Source organism: Oryctolagus cuniculus, chromosome 1 (genome assembly GCF_051225735.1).
Source record: "Oryctolagus cuniculus isolate XC-2025 breed Fujian yellow rabbit chromosome 1, ASM5122573v1, whole genome shotgun sequence".
Taxonomy (NCBI): Eukaryota; Metazoa; Chordata; class Mammalia; order Lagomorpha; family Leporidae; genus Oryctolagus; species Oryctolagus cuniculus.
Window position 1 is genome coordinate 51796587 of NC_142867.1, and position 19526 is coordinate 51816112.

The following is a 19526-nucleotide window of genomic DNA, read 5'->3' on the forward strand; positions in this document are numbered from 1 at the left end:
CTATGAGCTGTCTCAGCTATGGAAGCCCCTTGAGTTCACCAGCTCTGAACTTGTTTAGTCAAGGCCATATCACAGTGGGGGATCCTTCCTCCCTTCAGAGAAAGGCACCTCCCTCCTTGATGGCCTGTTCCTTCTGCTGGGGTCTTGTTCACCAGGATCTTTCATTTAGATCATTTTTTGCCACTGTGTCATGGCTTCCCATGCCTGTGAGACTCTCATGGACCTTTTAGCCAGATCCAAATGTCCCAAGGGTTGATTCTGAGGCAGGAGTGCTGTTTTGGGCATTTGCCATTCTATGAGTCTGCTGTGTGTCCTGCTTCCCCCGCAGGATCATTCTCTCCCTTTTAATTCTATCCTGTCTCAGTGATTTTGACTACTCTGAACATCTTACATAAGTAGCATCAATGTTTGTCCTTTTGTGGTTGGCTTTGTTTCATTTAGCATAATGTTGTCAGGGTTTATCTATATTGTAGCTTATATTAGAATTGCCTTCCTTTTTAAAGCTGAATAATATTCCATTGTAAGTATATCCCACATTATGTTTATCCATTTATTCCTGGACGTGTGGGTTGCTTCCATATTTCAGCTATTATAAGTAATGCTGTGACCATAGATGTACAAATATCTCCTGGGAGTCCTTGCTTTTGGTTATTTTGAGTATGTGTGTGTATGTGTATATATATATATGTATATATATATATATCCAGAAGTAGAATTGGTAGATCTTATGGCAATTATACTTTTAAGTTTTTTGTGGAACTACCTTATTGTTTTTCAAGGTAGTTGCACTGTGTTACATTCTCACTAGCACTGTTCAAGGGTTCTAATTTCTCTACATCTTTTAACAATTATTATTTTCTATTTTTTTTACAGCAACTACCCTTGAGTATGAAATATTATAATGATTTTGATTTGCATTTCTCTAATTATTAGTGTTAGAGACTTTTTATGTGCTTTTGGTTATCTGCCTGTGTTCTTTATTAAATACATGATTTACAAATATTTTCTCCCATTCTGTGGATTTTCATTTGTTAAAATCCTTTGATGCAAGCCGGCGCCGTGGCTCAATAGGCTAATCCTCCACCTTGCGGCGCCGGCACACCGGGTTCTAGTCCCGGTTGGGGCGCCGGATTCTGTCCCGGTTGTCCCTCTTCCAGGCCAGCTCTCTGCTATGGCCAGGGAGTGCAGTGGAGGATGGCCCAGGTGCTTGGGCCCTGCACCCCATGGGAGACCAGGAAAAGCACCTGGATCCTGGCTCCTGCCATCGGATCAGCGCGGTGCGCCGGCTGCAGCGGCGGCCATTGGAGGGTGAACCAACGGCAAAGGAAGACCTTTCTCTCTCTGTCTCTCTCTCTCACTGTCCACTCTGCCTGTCAAAAAAAAAAAAAAAAAAAAATCCTTTGATGCACAAAATATTTTAATTTTGATGTTGTCCATTTAATCTGGTGGTTATTTGTTTTGTTACCTGTGACAATATTACATTTTTAAAGTGCTGTACTTGAGTGTTTTTTAATTTGGAGGAGGGTAGGAAGCATTCGGTCTTCGTGGCGTCATAAAAGCATTTCTTGCTATATGATCTGTTTGTTTCCTGAGCTTGGATAGCAAAGACTACCATATTATTTTAATTTTGATTCCTGAGTTTCAGAGAGTGACTAGGGATTTAACTAAAAATATGTACAAATGTATTCAGTTCCTAAGTTGGAACAATGTTTAAATGTGTTTACTAAACATGTTTAATGTCTGCCTACCACTGAACTACTCAGCTTAAAAACAGCACATATACCTTATACTAAGTTAATCAACTTAAAAGCCAAAAGCTGCCTGAATATCATTTTTTTAAAAAGATTTTATTTATTTGATAGGTAGAGTTACAGACATTGAGAGGGAGAGGCAGAGAAAAAAGTCTCTTTCATCTGCTGTTTCACTCCCCAAATGGCTGCAACGGCTGGAGCAGGGCCAATCCAAAGCCAGGAGCCAGGAGCTTCTTTTGGGTCTCTCACACAGGTGCAGGGACCCAAGCACTTGGGCCATCTACTGCTTTCCCAGGCCGTAGCAGAGAGCTGGATTGGAAGAAGAGCAGCTGGGACTAGAACCAGCATCCATATGGGATGCTGGTACTGCAGGCAGAGAATTAATCTGTGCCACAGTGCCGGCCCCTGAATATCATTTTTAAATTAAATTCTATATTGTGGCCGGTGCCATGGCTGACTAGGCTAATCCTCCACCTGTGGAGCCGGCACACCGGGTTCTAGTCCCGGTCGGGGCGTCGGCTTCTGTCCTGGTTGTTCCTCTTCCAGTCCAGCTCTCTGCTGTGGCCCAGGAGGGCAGTGGAGGATGGCCCAAGTGGTTGGGCCCTGCACCCACGTGGGAGACCAGCAGAAGCACCTAGCTCCCGGCTTCAGATCGGCGCAGCCCGCCGGCCGTAGCAGCCATTAAAGGGAGTGAACCAACGGAAGGAAGACCTTTCTCTCTGTCTCTCTCTCACTGTCTATAATTCTCTCTCTATCTCTTTCTCTCACTGTCTAACTCTGCCTGTCAAAAAATAAAAATAATAAATAAAATTAAAAAATAAAATTCTATATTGTATGAATACTGTTTTTTAAACCTAGGACCTGTTATATCTAATGTCCTACTTTAAATTTTCATTTCTACATTATAGAACAGTTTTATCATGCCTGTTTCAAAATGACTTTTCTAATCTGAGCACTGCTATTAATTATTTACCAGACGTAATCATTTGGTGAGGATGTGTTTGGTTAAATTGTCATTCCTTTGATTATACCTTTATTTTTTTATTGCAGGTCACACAGTTGACAGGTTTCTCAGATCCTGTATATGCAGAAGCTTATGTTCATGTCAACCAGTATGATATTGTCCTGGATGTTCTTGTTGTGAACCAAACCAGTGATACTTTGCAGAACTGCACATTAGAGTTAGCTACTCTAGGTGAGGAAATTTATTATAAAGAAAGAAAAAGATACTGCTACATAGTAGATCTTCATGGCAGGTTGTGCACAGGTTTTAGTATAAGCATTCTCTTGAATTACATTTTGATTCAAGGCTTAGTTTTAAATTTTACATGTTGTCTCCTTTAACTCCAGTTGTCTAAACCTCTGTTGTGTTGATTTTCTTTTCTTTTTTTTTTTTTTTTTTTTTTTTCTGGACAGGCAGAGTTAGACAGTGGGGAGAGAGAGACAGAGAGAAAGGTCTTCCTTCCCGTTGGTTCACCCCCAAAATGGCTGCCAGGCCATCGCGCTGCGCCAATCCAAAGCCAGGAGCCAGGTGCTTCCTCCTGGTCTCCCATGCGGGTGCAGGGCCCAAGCACTTGGGCCATCCTCCACTGCCTTCCCGGGCCGCAGCAGAGAGCTGGACTGGAAGAGGAGCAACCAGGACAGAACCGGTGCCCCAACCAGGACTAGAACCAGGAGGGCTGGCGCTGCAGGCGGAGGATTAGCTTAGTGAGCCACAATGCTGGCCTGCTCTATTGATTTCTGATACTTGTGACACATTTAGATGGATTCATTCATTGAACTTAATCTAGTAAATACAAGTTTTTCTACATATCATACAAGTTATTTAAGTTAGAGATTTAGTGAGTGACTCAGAATTTTAAGTGCCTTAGAATTAGGTATTCCCTGAATCGTAGCTGTTACATACCATGTGTAGCTGAAGTAATACATCATTACGACATGTAGCATTGTAAGATTATATTTTTCTCTTGATACCAACTTTATATTGGTTTTTAAATTAAAAAATGTAAATTGTATATAGAAACAGTGCAGTGCCCCCAGCAAATTTAATGTTTCTTCTGCAAGAATTAGGAGACTTCAAGATAACAAAGTAGTGGCAGTGGTCAGTCCCTACCTGACCTGTCTACCTCCTGTTCCCTTGCTGTGTGTTCAGCAGATCTAGCGCTGTTCTATACCTGTCACCACCTGTAATGGGTTCTTTTCCCTTGGAGTCCCTATAGAGACGCCACTGTGGGTTCTGCCCATACCTGGATTTTGGGTTTATAAATTCACAATGGTGGGAATAAATTTATGCAAAAAAAAAGATAACAAAGGAGAACATATGTTTACTCTTAGTTCTTCAGCATAGTGTAGTAACCTGTATAAAGAACTATGTCTCTTAAGAATTTATAAACTTGAGGCAGATACTGCGGTGTAATGGGTAACCTCCTGCAATGCCCAGCATCCCATATAGGCACCAGTTCCAGTCCCAGCTGCCCTACTTCCAATCCAGCTTCTTGCTAATGTGCCTGGGAAAGAAGCAGAGGATGGCCCAGATGCTTGGGCCCCACTACCCATGTGGGAGACCTGGATGGAGTTCAGGCTCCTGCTCCAGCCTGACCCAATTCTGGCCATTGTGGTAATTTGGGGCATGAACCAGCGGATGGAACATCTCTCTCTCTCTTTCTCTCTCTGTTTCCTCCCTCCCCAACTCTGCCTTTCAAATAAATAAGTAAACCTTAAAAAAAATTTTAAACCTTCATGCAAATTCTTTAATTTTTCTTTGTAATGGAATATATAGTTTAAGACTTAAGCTTTAAGTAATTGCCCCTCCATGAATTAAATATTAAAAATATTAAGATACCTGTAATTTTTTGAAAATGTACATATTAATATAATGAGGATGCTAAATGAATTTGTTTCATCATAATATTTAAAACATATTCTTCATGTTATTTTTCTAGAAACTGTTAAATTCATACTTTTATTTTTTAAAACTTTTATTTATTTATTTGTAAGGCAAGCAGACACATCTCTAATCTCCTGGTTCATTCCCCAAATACCCACAACAACTGGGGCTGGGCCAGGTTGAAATTAGAAGCCAGGAACATAATATGGATCTCCCATGTGGGTGGCAGGGACCCAACGATTTGAGTCATTACCTGTTGCCTCCCAGGGTATGAATTATCAGGGAACTGAGCTACAACTTGAACCAGGCACTCCATTATGGGATGCGGGAATTCCAAGCAGTGTCTCAACCTGTATGCTGCTCCAAGATGCATACATTTTAAAATTTTATCGTTAATATATGTATTTTAACCATGTCCAAACTTTTTTTCAGGAGACCTGAAACTTGTGGAAAAACCATCTCCTTTGACTCTTGCTCCCCATGACTTTGCAAATATTAAAGCTAATGTGAAAGTAGCATCAACAGAAAATGGAATAATTTTTGGTAATATAGGTAAGGTGGTGTTTTATGCCATGTGGTAGTTCAGTATTTTTTTTTATTACAGAATTTCTGTAATGAGTTGCTGTGGGGCACTCTCTATGTTGCCAAGCATCGTTCTATGCTCTGGATATACAGAAATGAACCATATAGAGTCACCGTCCTCAAGAAACTATTAGGCAAAGGGAGGAGATAGATAAGGAAATAATAAGATTATAATACAATGTCCTAGGGACTAATTTACATAGTAGATCATAGTAGAAACAGTGGTTTGAGATCATAGTAGAAAAAAATGGTAACAGGGTGGAAGGATTTATGAAGAAAGAAGATGATATATTATCAAAGGATAACATTTGAACTGAGTCTAAACCTTCATACAGACATTTGTTCCCACATATATAAGGATGTTTCAGAATTAGGATTAGTTTGTTCAGAAGCATTCAGTCCATAAGCAGATTTTCTAACAATTTCTATCATAGGAATAGGTTTACCATGGTGAGGAACGAAATCTCCAGATAGCTGGTAGTTGAGTAAGGAAAATATGTAAGTATATGAACATGTGTAAAATAGATACATGCACTACAAATGGTGACTATTATGAAAGCAGCCTGTTCTAGGTAGGATGGAAGTAAGGAAGAGATTTGTCCAATTCTCAGAATGTTGAGAGCTTGTAGGACAGGGATTAGTAATGGCTTCCTGGGGGAGCTGATATTTAAGTAAGGTTTTAAAAGATTTGTAAGTGTTCTACGGACAGACAAGGGTGCAGCTGGAACAAATGTAAGCAGTTTGATATATCTGGAGTTCAGAGTACAGTGGAGGGTCATGGGAGGAAAAAACTTAAATTAGGAAGGTTAATGGAAGTCATATTTTATTTGCCATGCTAAGCATTTCAATTTTTATTTGTGGAAGGGGTAACATTAAGAAATTGTAAATGAGTGAATTAAATGATGAACTTTTTTTTTTTTTTTTTTTTTTTTTTTTTTGACAGGCAGAGTGGACAGTGAGAGAGAGAGACAGAGAGAAAGGTCTTCCTTTGCCGTTGGTTCACCCTCCAATGGCCGCCACGGCCGGCGCGCTGCGGCCGGCGCACCACGCTGATCCGATGGCAGGAGCCAGGATCCAGGTGCTTTTCCTGGTCTCCCATGGGGTGCAGGGCCCAAGCACCTGGGCCATCCTCCACTGCACTCCCTGGCCATAGCAGAGAGCTGGCCTGGAAGAGGGGCAACCGGGACAGAATCCAGCACCCCGACCGGGACTAGAACCGGGTGTGCTGGCGCCGCAAGGTGGAGGATTAGCCTAGTGAGCCGCGGCGCTGGCCAATGATGAACTATTTCTGTGATAGCACTGTAGGAGATTGATCAGAAGAGGCAGGAAGATTAACTAGTAGACTATTGCCGAAGCCGAAGTAACAAAGGACAGGGAGCTTAAACAACTGAAGTAAGAGTTGGAAGAGAAAGAAAGAGTTAGCGTTGAGGAAGGAAGTGGCTAGATTATCTCTCAGATTTCTGGATTGGATTACGTTGTTGTTTGTGTCACTCACCCAAACAGGAAATACAGGAAATCAAATTTGAGAGAACACGTAATTTAATCTTGAGCAAGTTGAATATTAAAAGTGTCTAAAGATATGCAATAGCAGTTTATTGTGAGTCTTGACACAAACGATCTAAACTAGAGATAAATATTTATTTAAGAGTAACAGGAGGGACCAACACTGTGGCATAGTGGGTAAGGCTGTTGCCTGCAGTGCCAGCTTTCCATATGGGCACTTTATGAGTCCTGGCTGCTCCACTTCTGATTCAGCTTTCTGCTATGGCCTGGGAAAGCAGTAGAAGATGGCCCAAGTCCTTGGGCCCTTGCACCTGTGTGGGAGATCCAGAAGAGGCTCCTGGCTCCTAGCTTCAGATTGGTGCAGCTCCAGCCATTGTGGCCATTTGTGGAGTGAACCAGCAGATGGAAGACCTCTCTCTCTCTCTCTCTCTCTCTGTCTCTCTCTCTGTAACTCAACCTCTCAAATAAATAAATAAAATCTTAAAAAAAAAAAAAAAAGATTTCAGAGTGAAAGAGATAATGATTGATGGAGTGAGATCCTTGACCAATGAAGAGATCTCAGTTGTCAGGAAGTATTAGTCCTGAAGTGAACAGGCAGTATATAAAAGGGGAAGAGGAGAGAGTAGATACAGAGAAATATTTATTTTTAATAAATTGGACTGAAAATTAAAGGACCTTTTTCTTGGTAACCCCAGTTTTCCCTTAAAGTAGAAGGAGTGAGGGACTGTCAAGACACTAGTAAGAGGAAAGGTAGGCACCAGAGTGAAACTTCCCACTATGGAAGAGACAGTCATGAGAGCAAATGATCTTACGTTGTTAAAGCGCTGTGGTTCAGCAGTGCACCCACAGTGAGAATACTGAACTGCCTGTGTGTCTGCTGCAGTGGCTAGGACACTACAATGGGACTGAATTATTTGTTTAAAAACATAATGTGCCTGAGTTTGAATCCTGTCCCCACCACTTACTGTTGTTCAACCTTGTGCAATTTATTTAACTTCTGTGCTTTTGTTTCTTCATCTGTACGATAGAAAATAATAATACCATCAGATAGGATTTTGGGGGCCAGCCCTACAATACTTATAGAGCACTTAGAGCCCAGTACATAATAAATATTCTGTAAACGTTTACGTAATAAATAATATCATAATTGTTATTTGTATATGTTAAAACCTAAAGTCGAAATTTGCCTTAGTGATTGGAGATCTTTTTGTTTATTGCAGTCTATGATGTGTCTGGAGCAGCGAGTGACAGAAATTGTGTGGTCCTCAGTGATATCCACATTGACATCATGGACTACATCCAGCCTGCAACTTGCACTGATGCTGAATTCCGTCAGATGTGGGCTGAATTTGAATGGGAAAACAAAGTTAGTTCTTGGGAGATTTCCTTGCACCCATTCATCTTTTTTCCTTTGGCTAATTTTGAGGGATTTCCTGTTCAATTAATCCCACTAAAAAGCGTCATGTTTGAAAAGCAAACAGTCTTGATATCTGTTCCTTCAAATTAGCCATAACTGAAAATCATGCAAGTAGTTTAGTAATTTGCCATTGTAAGTTGATTAGAGTAGCAGTTCTATAATCTGATTAAGACATTATATGCAATATTCCATCCTTTCTACCTAATAATAGCTTACCACTGAATATAGTATCTACAAGAGGCTTTGCAGAGTCTCTGCTCCTCTAGTGATCTTTGTCCCATCAAGCTTTGATTTCTATTAGAAATATTCTGTATGCTTCTTGTTGATCTGTTATCTGTATCTAAAAGCACTGACAGCAAACAGCAGGTTGTTGGGATTTTGTAGATGTTATTTACCTTCTTGTTGCCTGCTCTTCCCCTCTGTATGAGAGTTGGAAGTAGGTTCTAATATGAAATATCACTGATCGGCAGATTTCTCACTGCAAGGTTTATGATCTCCTTGACATTGTTTTTCTTTACAGGTGACAGTTAACACCAATATGATTGACTTAAATGACTATTTACAGCACATACTAAAGTCAACCAATATGAAATGCCTCACTCCAGAGAAGGTAAAATTTGCAAAATTTCTGAAATCTGAGAGAGAATAATAGACTCCTGGCTGCTTCTAGTATAATTCTGGTTTTCTTCAGCTTGGGAAAAGTAGTGTCATTCTAGAGTAGCTAGAAGGCCCCCTGGCAGCAGGTTAAGCTGCTGCCCAGGACCCCCACATCCCATATCAGAATGCTAGTTCCAGTCCTGGCTCCTATACTGTTTTATTTTATTTTATTTTAAAGATATATTTATTTGAAAGAGTTAAAAGAGAGAAAAAAATCTTCCATCCACTGAGTTCGTGGGATTTACTCCCCAAATGGCTGCAATGGCCAGGGCTGAGCCAAGAGAAAGCCAAGAGCCAGGGGTTTCTTTCAGGTCTCCCACATGGGTACAGGGGCCCAAGCACTTGGGCTATCCTCTGCTGCTTTCCCAGGCACATTAGCAGAGAGCTAGATCTGAAATGGAGCAGCCGGACTCAAACCAGTGCCCCTATGGGATGCCAGCAGTGCAGGCAGCTACTTAACCACCATGCCACTACGTTGGCCCCCTCCTTTGCTTCTGACCCAGCATCCTGATATTGCTCCTGGAAAGGCAGCAAGTGATGGCCCAAGGCCTTGAGTCCTTGCCACTCACATGGGAGAGTGGGAGACCTGGGTGGATTTCCTGGCTCCTGGTTTGCTCCTGGCCCAATCCTGGCTATTGGGGACATGGAAGAACTCTCTGTGTCATGTGCCTCCCTCTTTCTCTGTCACTCTGCCTGTCAAATAAATCTTAAGTTAATTTCTAGAATGTACAGATCTGCTTATTACCTCTTTCTGTTGGAATATATCATCCTACTTGTTCCTAGTGCAGTGGCTCAGTTAACTAGTCAAATTAATTTCTTCTTAGCAATCTTTTACCCCTTTCAGCTAGAGAGTTATTCCAAAATATTTTATTTTTGATACTAGATTAGTAAATGTCCCTGACTTCTTTGATGGGCTCAATTTATAGGTCAGAATATATTTACTCAAATCTAGAATTAGTATACTAAGACTCTATTTAAAAAAAAAAAAAAAAAAGGGATTTATTTGTTTGAAAGACAGTTACAGAGAGAAGTAGAGACAGGGGTCTTCCATCCAATGATTCACTCCCCAAAATGGCCATAGTGGCTGGAGCTGGGCCAATCCGAAGCCAGGAGCCAGGAGCCTCCTCTGGGTCTCTCACATAGGTGCAGGGACCCAAGGACTTGGACCATTCTCCACTACTTTCTCAGGCTCATTAGCAGGGAGCTGGATTGGAAGTGGAGCAGCCAGGACTCGAATCGGCGCCCATATGGGATTCTGGCATTGCAGGCTAGCTTTTTAACATGCTGTGCCACAGCATCAGCCCCTACCATGACTCTTTTTTTTTGACAGGCAGAGTGGACAGTGAGAGAGAGAGACAGAGAGAAAGGTCTTCCTTTTGCCATTGGTTCACCCTCCAATGGCCTCCGCACCGCGGCCGGCATGCTGCGGCCGGCGCATCGCGCTGATCCAAAGCTCGGAGCCAGGTGCTTCTCTTGGTCTCTCATGCGGGTACAGGGCCCAAGGACTTGGGCCATCCTCCACTGCCTTCCCGGGCCACAGAAGAGAGCTGGCCTGGAAGAGCGACAACCAGGACAGAATCCAGCACCCTGACCGGGGCTAGAACCCGGTGTGCCGGCGCCACAGGCAGAGGATTAGCCTATTGAGCCGCAGCGCCAGCCCCCTACCATGGCTCTTATGTTTGTGTGTGTATAACAAAAAACCAGAAAGAAAAGGAAACTATGCTGAAGCTCTAAATAATATTTTTCCTTTATTAAATTTCTGTTACAGTATTCATTTTATCAATAAAAGAATGCTGCCAAACAAGTAGGTTTTAATTGATAAGTTAGTTTATTTAGAAAATGCTAAGTCCAACTGAAATAATCCCTTCATGGAGCCTAAGATCTGACATGGCAGGCATCCAAACAAGTTAGGAGAATACAAGTTGAAGTAGGTACTTTTTCTTTAAAGCCAGGTTTATCAAAGTATAATGTACACACAGTTTTATCTGTATAGTTTTATGAGTTTTCACAAACTTATAAAGCCAGGTAACCACCACCATATAAATACTATTTACTGAATAATGTACTGCGCTGTTTGCTTTTGCATATGTGTAGTTCTCCAGTTAAGTATTGAATTTATTGTGAATTTCTTGTAGGCCCTTTCTGGTTACTGTGGCTTTATGGCAGCCAACCTTTATGCTCGTTCCATATTTGGAGAAGATGCACTTGCAAATGTCAGCATTGAGAAGCCAATTCACCAGGGCCCAGATGCTGCTGTTACTGGCCACATAAGAATTCGTGCAAAGAGTCAGGTAACAATTCCTCTCTTTCTCCTTTTTTTTTTTTTGGAGAGCATTTCTGAACTGAACAAAGGGAGAAAGAATTTATGTCTGTCTTATTTGTTTAGTGTCTTTTGTCGCTCATGCTTCATGCATTACATGCATATATATGATACTCTAAATATATAGAACTTTTGCTTCATTAAAATGGTTCAACTTTTGGGCCTGTTATTCTGGGATATTTGCTTTTAAAACAAATTGATTCCTCTAGGATGTTTGTGAAATGAATTCTCTAAAATGTTTTGTAAGCTAAGGTACAAATTACTGACTTTTTTTGTAAATCCAGCACTAAATTCAATCCAATAAAGTCTTAGTTTTTTTTTGCACATCTTCATTGCATTGTTGATGTGGTATCATTCAATGAGGGCTTAATTGAAATGGAATAACCTGCTGGTTGTGCATAGTTTCAGTCACTATAAACATCTTCATTCTTCTTTACAGGGAATGGCCTTAAGTCTTGGAGATAAAATCAACTTGTCTCAGAAGAAAACTAGTGTATAAGAATAGACACAAAGTCCTTGAAGCTTTACAGTTAAAATCTAGATATCGGCTTATTGGCCTCCAACATCTTTTGTACTCTTTCATGCTTTATGTTATATAGAGTTCATGCTAAATGCATTCCAGCCAATAATTTATAACCTTTCCCTTAAATCAAGATTGAGTTTAAAATTATAATTTGTCTTTTGTCTTAACCAGTTCTGAATGCTGTCCTCAAAGTATATAATGTTTCTCACATGTACCAAGACCATTTTCACAGTACAATAAAAAGATTTATTCATAAATTTTTTTGTTATTTTATAAATAAATGAATAATTACATTATTTTAGATATGTAGCAATGAATTTTTTGGTTGAGTTATACATTTCTATTACAAACTAAAATTACTCTGAGTTGTGACTATATACAGCTTTATTAAGAAAAATTTATAAACTCAATGGCATAAAATGAGACAGCCCTTGATTTACTTGATTGTTTTTTACTTATTTAATTCTGCAATACTGGTATCTCTAAAAAGGCCTTGTCGTGTTCTAAAGAGCTTTTCCCTGAATTTAGCTTCAGGAATAAAGTATCAAAATAACTTGAAAACAGATTCATCTTCAGCATAAAGGAATATTGTGAACTCTATCTTAATCATCTTTAATCATAGTAAAAAGTAGATAATCTAGAATAGTTTTTAACCATACATGTTTCACTTTGATAATTATGTTTGTTAGGAATTAAATTGGTTCTAGCTGATTACAGAAGCTGTACTGGGAGGATTCACCTAAAAAGACTTCAGAAAGCTGCCCTGTTCTCTCATTGCCTTGTGCCTCGCTCCCCTTTTCCTCAGTCTACACTAGTGCAGGGTACCATCACTCCCCAATATGATTCCAAGGGCATTTTTTTAGCTTAATTTCCCAGGCTGATTATGCCCTCCTTTTGGCCCTTATCTCCACTGGGATGGTTGAGGTAGTCTTTTAGCTAAGTCTAAACTTCAGCTATTGTATCTTGTCTTCCAGCTAGGCTTCAGGCTACATTCCCCATGAGATATGGTTTGTGAAAGAGTGAAAGCATCATCTATTTCAGTGAGAATGGAATTATTTGTTTTGAGTGTAAGGAGATTGATGCCTTGGATGATGTCAAAACCTTTGAAGCCACTTGCATTTTTCATCAGTAAACCAGAAGATTACAGGGCATTTGAGATTCCAGAGCACTGAGGTCTCGAAACAAAACCAGTGGCTCCCAAATGGAGAAGATAATAGGAATGCAAGAAAAAGGTCAGTTCGATGCATTGAGTCAAAGGGTGGAGATTTGTGATGAGTGCAGAGGAACTGATGTGACCTCGTTTGAATTAGATCATTTCTCCAAGTCTGTTCTTTTAACATTAGCTAATTAATTAGCTATCATTAAATATTTGGAGAAAAAAAGGATTCCATAGTCAAATAAGTTTGAGAAAAGCTACATACTGTCTTGTATGAAGAATTCATAGTGCATATTTGCGTACTAAAGATTCTGAGAAGCCTTTAAGTAACAAAAGCATATTTGGTTTAATTCATCATTTCCTAATCTTATTTGACCAGAGAATTTGCACCCCCCTCCCTTTTTTTTGAGATATATTTGTTTATTTGAAAGACAGAGTTACGTGAAAGAGAGGGAGAGATAGAGAGTGATCTTCTATCTGCTGGTTCATTTCCGAGATAGCTGTATCAGCCAAGGCTGGGCCAGGGCAAAGCCATGAGAAAGGAACTCCATCCAAGTCTCCCACATGGGTGCAGAAACCCAAGGACTTGGGCCATCCTCTGTTGCTTTTCCAGGTGCATTAACAGGGAGTTGGATCAGAAGTAGAGCAGCCAGGACTGAACCAGTGCCCATGTGGGATGCCACCTATGCCACAGTGCCGCCCCCAAGAATCTATTTTTTATAGACTACCTCTTGACATTCTATAGGACAGAGAAAGTTGCTTAGTATATTAAAGAGGGTAGTCCTATATTCTCAGTCAACCAGTATTAAATTTAAGATGTCAAGGAATTATGTTTCTATGTATTCTAGAAGATACCTATATCTTTTCATATTCTTATAACGTCTGCCTGACATGTTCTAGCTGTTTTTGTTGGAATCAGATTACCTCACATGAAATTCATAAGGAAGGAAAACAAAGAAGTTAATGCAGATATATTAGACTGTTTATTTCATTATCTTTGTGCATGAAATAATTGTAAACTGGATTGGATAGTAGCACTTTGTTTAAATAAGCTGTTTACTGTGTACCCTCTTAATTTGGATATAATATACATTCAAAGGTAGTGGCAGTTCACATTAAAATATAATATATAATAGGACCATGATGTCTGATAAGAGAATAAACATGAGGCCGGCACCGTGGCATGGGGGTAAAGCTGCCGCCTGCAGTGTTGGCATCCCATATGGGCACCAGTTAAAGTCCCAGCTGCTCCAGTTCCGATCCAGCTCTCTGCTATGGCCTGGGAAAGCAGTAGAAGATGGCCCAAATCCTTGGGCCCCTGCACCCACATGGGAAGACCCGGAGGAAGCTCCTGGCTCCTAGCTTCAGATCAGCTCAGCTCCGGCCGTTGAGGCCGATTGGGGAGTAAACCAGCACATGGAAGACCTCTCTCTCTGTGTAACTCTCACTTTCAAATAAATGAATAAATCTTAAAAAAAAAAAAAAAAAAAAAAAAAACATGTTATCTAACACCAAGTTAGGGCTTCATATATTAATGTATTGAATAGACCTGTAAGTTTTACAAGAGAATTAAATGGGCCTTATATTTCATTAATGTCATGACACTAGAGGGAGCTCTATTAGAAGGGATTAGAAATGTTAGTGTTTAAAGTTGTTTTTATAAAAAGAAAAAGCGGGGGCTAGCATTTGGCTTAGCAGTTAAGTCACTGCTTGGGATGACCACACCTCATATTGGAGTCCTTGATTTGAGTCCCAGCTCCACTTCCAATCCAGCATTACTGCTAATGTGTACCCCCCATGAAGCAGCAAGATGATGGTTCAAGTACTTGGGTCCCTGTTACCCATGTGGGAAACCTGGATTGTGTTCCTGGCCTGAACCCAACATGGCTTTTGGGGAGTAAACTAGCAGATAGGAGTTCTCTGTCTCTTCTGACTCTCAATAAATAAATAAAAATAAACAATTTAAAATGCCAGGATTAATAGTGATGTTTTGGGGCTGGCACAGTAGGTTAAGCAGCTGCCTCAGTGCTGGGTACCATTCTTTTCTATCTAGCTCCCCTACTAATGTGCATGGGAAAGCAGCAAGGGAGAGCCCAAGTGTTTGGGCTCCTATCCTCACCCACCCAGATGAAGCTCCTGGCCTCTGGCTTCAGCCTGGCCCGCCCCTAGCTGTTGCAGCCATTTGGGGAGTGAACCAACAGATGGAAGATTCTGTGTCTCCCTGTCTCTGTAACTCTGACTTTAAATAAATAAATCTTAAATATTTATTTGAAAGAGTTGCAGAGAGAGAGAGAGGTCTTCCATCGCTGATTCACTTCGCAAATGACTGCAACAGCCAGACTGAGATGATCTGGAGCCAGGAGCTTCTTCTCACATGAGGTCTCCAACTTTAGTGCAGGGGCCTAAGCACTTGGGCCATCTTCTACTGCCTTCCCAGGCCATAGCAGAGAGCTGATCAGAAGAGGAGCAGCCAGGACTCATAACCGGCACCCATTTGGGATGCAGGCACTGCAGGCGGCAGCTTCACCCACTACGCCTCAGTGCCAGCCCCAGTAAATAAATCTTAAAAACAGACAAAATATACAAATTCAGTTTAGAATTAGGAAAGTATGGAATCCTGTCTACCACTTCTTTCTATGTGGTTTTAGCCAAGAGTAAACAGCTAACTTATTCAGTGCCTAAATTAGCAGGCATAACAGTACATTTTCCACAACATGAACAGTGCTCACAACAGCCCTCTAAGGCAAAAACTATCAATCCACCAATTTCAGGTGGTGACCACAGTCTTAGGAGACAGTAAGTTGCTTGTTCAAAGTTTAACAGTAAGAGATGAACCAGATATAAAGCCAGTGTGTGTCACACTACAGTCCTTGTAACTAGTTACATATTGCCATCACTTCCTAATAACTTTGTGCCTTAGTTTATTCATTTGAAAGGTGCTTATGATGTCTACTTCATAGAGTTGGGATGAAACTGAGATGAAATATTTATGATGAACATTTGGTACAAAGTGAACGCTCATCAGTAAGTGGTTGTTTCTTCCTGCACTCACTTTTACCTTGCAGAGAAGACTGAAACCTGTTCTCACTATCTTTACACCTCCCTCAAAATGTAGGCTCACTTCATAGTGAAATGCTTTTGTTTTTGTTGTTATCACCAGTAACCTACATAAAAGAAGTTTTTTTTCTTGAGAATTCTTAATTGAGGTTGCCTTTGGCTTGTAACTATTTGTTGTTTCAATTATTTTAATATACTGTTGGCACTTTTGCCAATCAACTGTTATCTCAGCAAAATATGAATATTTTAAGCCATATTCTTTATGTGATAGATTGTCCATCATGAACATACTGAGATTTAAATGCTTTCAGAGTCACAGTCAGTTTTACTGGTTCTTTAAAAAATTGAGCCTAGAGGGGCCGGTGCTGTGGTGTAGCAGGTAAAGCCACCACCTGCAGTGCAGGCATCAAGTGGGTGCCGGTTCAAGTGCCGGCTGCTCCACTTCTGGTCCAGCTCTCTGCCATGGCCTGGGAAAGTAGTGGAAGAGGGCCTAAGTCCTTGGGCCCTTGTACCCAAATGGGAGACCTGGAAGAAACTCCCGGTTCCTGGCTTCAGATCAGCCCAGCTCTGACCCTTGCGGCCATTTGGGGAGTGAACCAGTGTATGGAATACCTTTCTCTCTCTGCCTCTGCCTCTCTAAAACTCTGCCTTTCAAATAAATAAATAAATCTTAAAAAAAAAAAAAAAAAAAGCAGCCAGCGCTGCAGCTCAATAGGCCAATCCTCCGCCTGCAGTGCCAACACACCCGTTCTAGTCCCAGTCGGAGCACTGGATTCTGTCCCGGTTGTTCCTCTTCCAGTCCAGCTCTCTGCTGTGGCCCGGGAGTGCAGTGGAGGATGGCCCAAGTGCTTGGGCCCTGCACCCGCATGGGAGACCAGGAAAAGCACCTGGCTCCTGGCTTCGGATCAATGCAGTGTGCCTGCCGTGGTGGCCATTTGGGGGTTGAACCAACGGAACAGGAAGACCTTTCTCTCTCTCTCTCTCTCTCACTGTCCGCTCTGCCTTGGGGGGGGGGGGAAGCCTTCCAAAAATCTCTGTTTCTTAATTATTAAAAAAAAAAATGGGGGCTGGTGCTATGGCGTAGCAGATAAAACCGTCGCCTGCAGTGCCGGCACCCCCATGGGTGCCAATTTGAGTCCCAGCTGCTCCACTTCTGATCCAGCTCTCTGCTATGGCCTGGGAAAGCAGTAGAGGATGGCCCAAAACCCATTTGGGAGATCGGGAAGAAACTCCTGGCTTTTGGCTTCAGATCAGCCCAGCTCTGACCCTTGCGGCCATCTTGGGAATGAACCAGTGGATGGAAGACTTCTCTCTCTCTGCCTTTGCCTCTCTGTGTAACTCTGCCTTTCAAATAAATAAATAAATCTTTTTAAAAAAATTGGGTATACCTAAGGCATTCAGATCTGGCTAAAAAGCCCATTAGAGTATTTCAGGCATGGAAAGCTAAGACACTGTGGCAAAAAATGACCTAAATGAAAGATCTCTGTGAGTGAGATCCTGGTGGAAAGAAGGGACCATTAAAGAAGGAAGGTACTTTTCTCTGAATGGAGGAGAGAACTTCCACTTTGATTATGGCCTTGTCTAAATAAGCTTCCATGGCCTTGGCAGCTCATGACAAGAGCCTCGGGTGAGTGTCAATTGTTAAATCAACAACAGGAGTCACTGTGCACTTGCTCCTCATGTAGGACCTCTGTCCGTAATGTGTTGTACTATGAGAATTAACAGTAAAACTAGTCTTCAAACAGTACTTTATAATTTGTGTGTCTGTGTGGACGCAAACTGTTGAAGTCTTTACTTAGTATAGAGTTGATCTGTATATAAAGATAATTAAAAATGAATCTTAATGAAGAATGGGATGGGAGAGGGAGTAGTAGATGGGATGGTTTGCAGGTGGGAGGGTGGTTATGGGGGGAAGAAACACTATAATCCAAAAGTTGTACTTTCAAAATCTATATTAAATAAAAGTTTTCTATAAATAAAAATAATAATAAAAATTGGGCATAGAAATATGTACAGCCAGGATATAGTATATGTGCTGCCGAAGCGAGCACAAGCCAGGTTATAGTAACAATGATCTGACGACATCCTCTTGATGTTCTCCATCTATCAATGCAGAATGTTGTAGTAAAAATTTAAAAGGGTGAAGACATCCCAAAATGAATATTGACAAGCAACCAAAGTTAAATGTCTTTAATGTTTACCAGAATACCCAGTAGATAGTAGATGCTCCATAAATATCTGTTGAGTGACCAAATGAATGAAGCATGTAGCTATAAAGATAACAAGGGTGTGGATTAAATTATACTGTTGACATGTGCCTATGAAATACCGTTAGGTGAGATAAAAGATACTACTCTAAGAATGTATATCTCCTCCCAGTTGGAGTTCTGAACTCTTGGCTTTGGCCAGGACCAACGTGGTCCACCGTGGCCATTTGGAGAGTGAACCAGCTTTGTCTTTCAAATAAACATTTCTAAAAATTAAAACAATTTTTTTAAAAGTATTTCTCCCTCATTGAGATGAGTTAGGATATGTTATAGATGTACTGCTGCCTGGCTCTCCAAGTGAATGGAAAATTAGATACCACATCAGTCACTTCAGTAATATATCTTGAAAATAAGTGCTATCTACCCCACTCCACCCTGCTTATTGGGTGTGACTAAGATATGTCATTGGCTAAAGTCCTTGATCCCAGCTCTTGTGATTTTTAGATCTGCGATCTTGATCTCTTGGGTCTCAAAGCAACTGAAACTTCAGCCTCTTTGGGCCCAGCAGAGAGCTGGCATCCCTTTGTGAGTAAGCACTGAATTCTCATAAGAGGGTGGGGGCTGACTTAGCACACTGGACTTCACCAACCAGCCTGTGGGGAAAATGCCCATCTGACTCAAAAAATCTGTGTGGGAAAATTACTGGATTTTACTAAGCTATGCAAACCAGTTCCTAAAGCCCAATGACATTTTTTTAAGGGTGAATTTAGTGAGTTATAATCAGAAATTTCACTTTCCACAACGTCAAGGTCAACTGCCACACACACTCCACCTTTTTAATGTCCCTTGTTTTGAGTAAAGGTGTGACTATTTATGTTAGGGTAAAAGCAGGTTTTTCAAACCAGCTCTCTGCTAGAATACCAGCAGTCCACAGCTAGACATGGTCTCACAGCTTAAATCAGATAATAGGGGTCTTTTTCCCGAGTCCAAGAAAACACAAGTTAGTAGAATTTTTGTCAATTTTCTCTATCCTTTCTGTAAATTTGTTTTTAAGATTTATTTATCTGGGGCCAACACTGTGGTGTAGCAGGTTAAGATTTATTTATCTATTTGAGAGGCAGAGTTACATACAGAAAGAGGGAGAGACAGGTCTTCCACCCGTTGGTTCACTCCCCAAATGGCCGCAACAGCCAGAGCTGAGTCGATCCAAGCCAAGCACCCGGAGCTTCTTCCGAGTCTCCCACTTGGGTGCAGGGGCCCAAGCAGTTGGGCCATCTTCCACTGCTTTCCCAGGCCATAGCAGAGAGCTGGATCTGAAGAAGAGCAGCCAGGACTCAAACCAGTGTCCATATGGGATGCCGGTGCCACAGGTGGAGGCTTAACCTACTACACCACAGTGCTGGCCCCTAGTGTTTTTTGTTTTTTGTTTTTGTTTTTGTTTTCGTTTTTGTTTTGACAGGCAGAGT

The 19526-nt window shown here is 41.2% G+C and overlaps 1 protein-coding gene across 2 annotated transcripts in view; it reads left to right on the plus strand.

Moving 5' to 3' along the window:
• COPB1 (coat protein complex I subunit beta 1) overlaps positions 1-11897 on the plus strand; it is a 49762-nt gene extending 37865 nt beyond the window's left edge. For both annotated transcript variants that reach the window (XM_002708825.6, XM_008266482.5), the window contains exons 17-22: positions 2802-2946; positions 5071-5190; positions 7944-8089; positions 8661-8750; positions 10933-11088; positions 11557-11897. In XM_002708825.6, coding sequence (XP_002708871.1) covers positions 2802-2946; positions 5071-5190; positions 7944-8089; positions 8661-8750; positions 10933-11088; positions 11557-11616 — 717 coding nt within the window. In that variant the 3' untranslated portion in view covers positions 11617-11897. The remainder of the gene's footprint in view (positions 1-2801; positions 2947-5070; positions 5191-7943; positions 8090-8660; positions 8751-10932; positions 11089-11556) is intronic.
• Positions 11898-19526: the final 7629 nt, after the last annotated feature.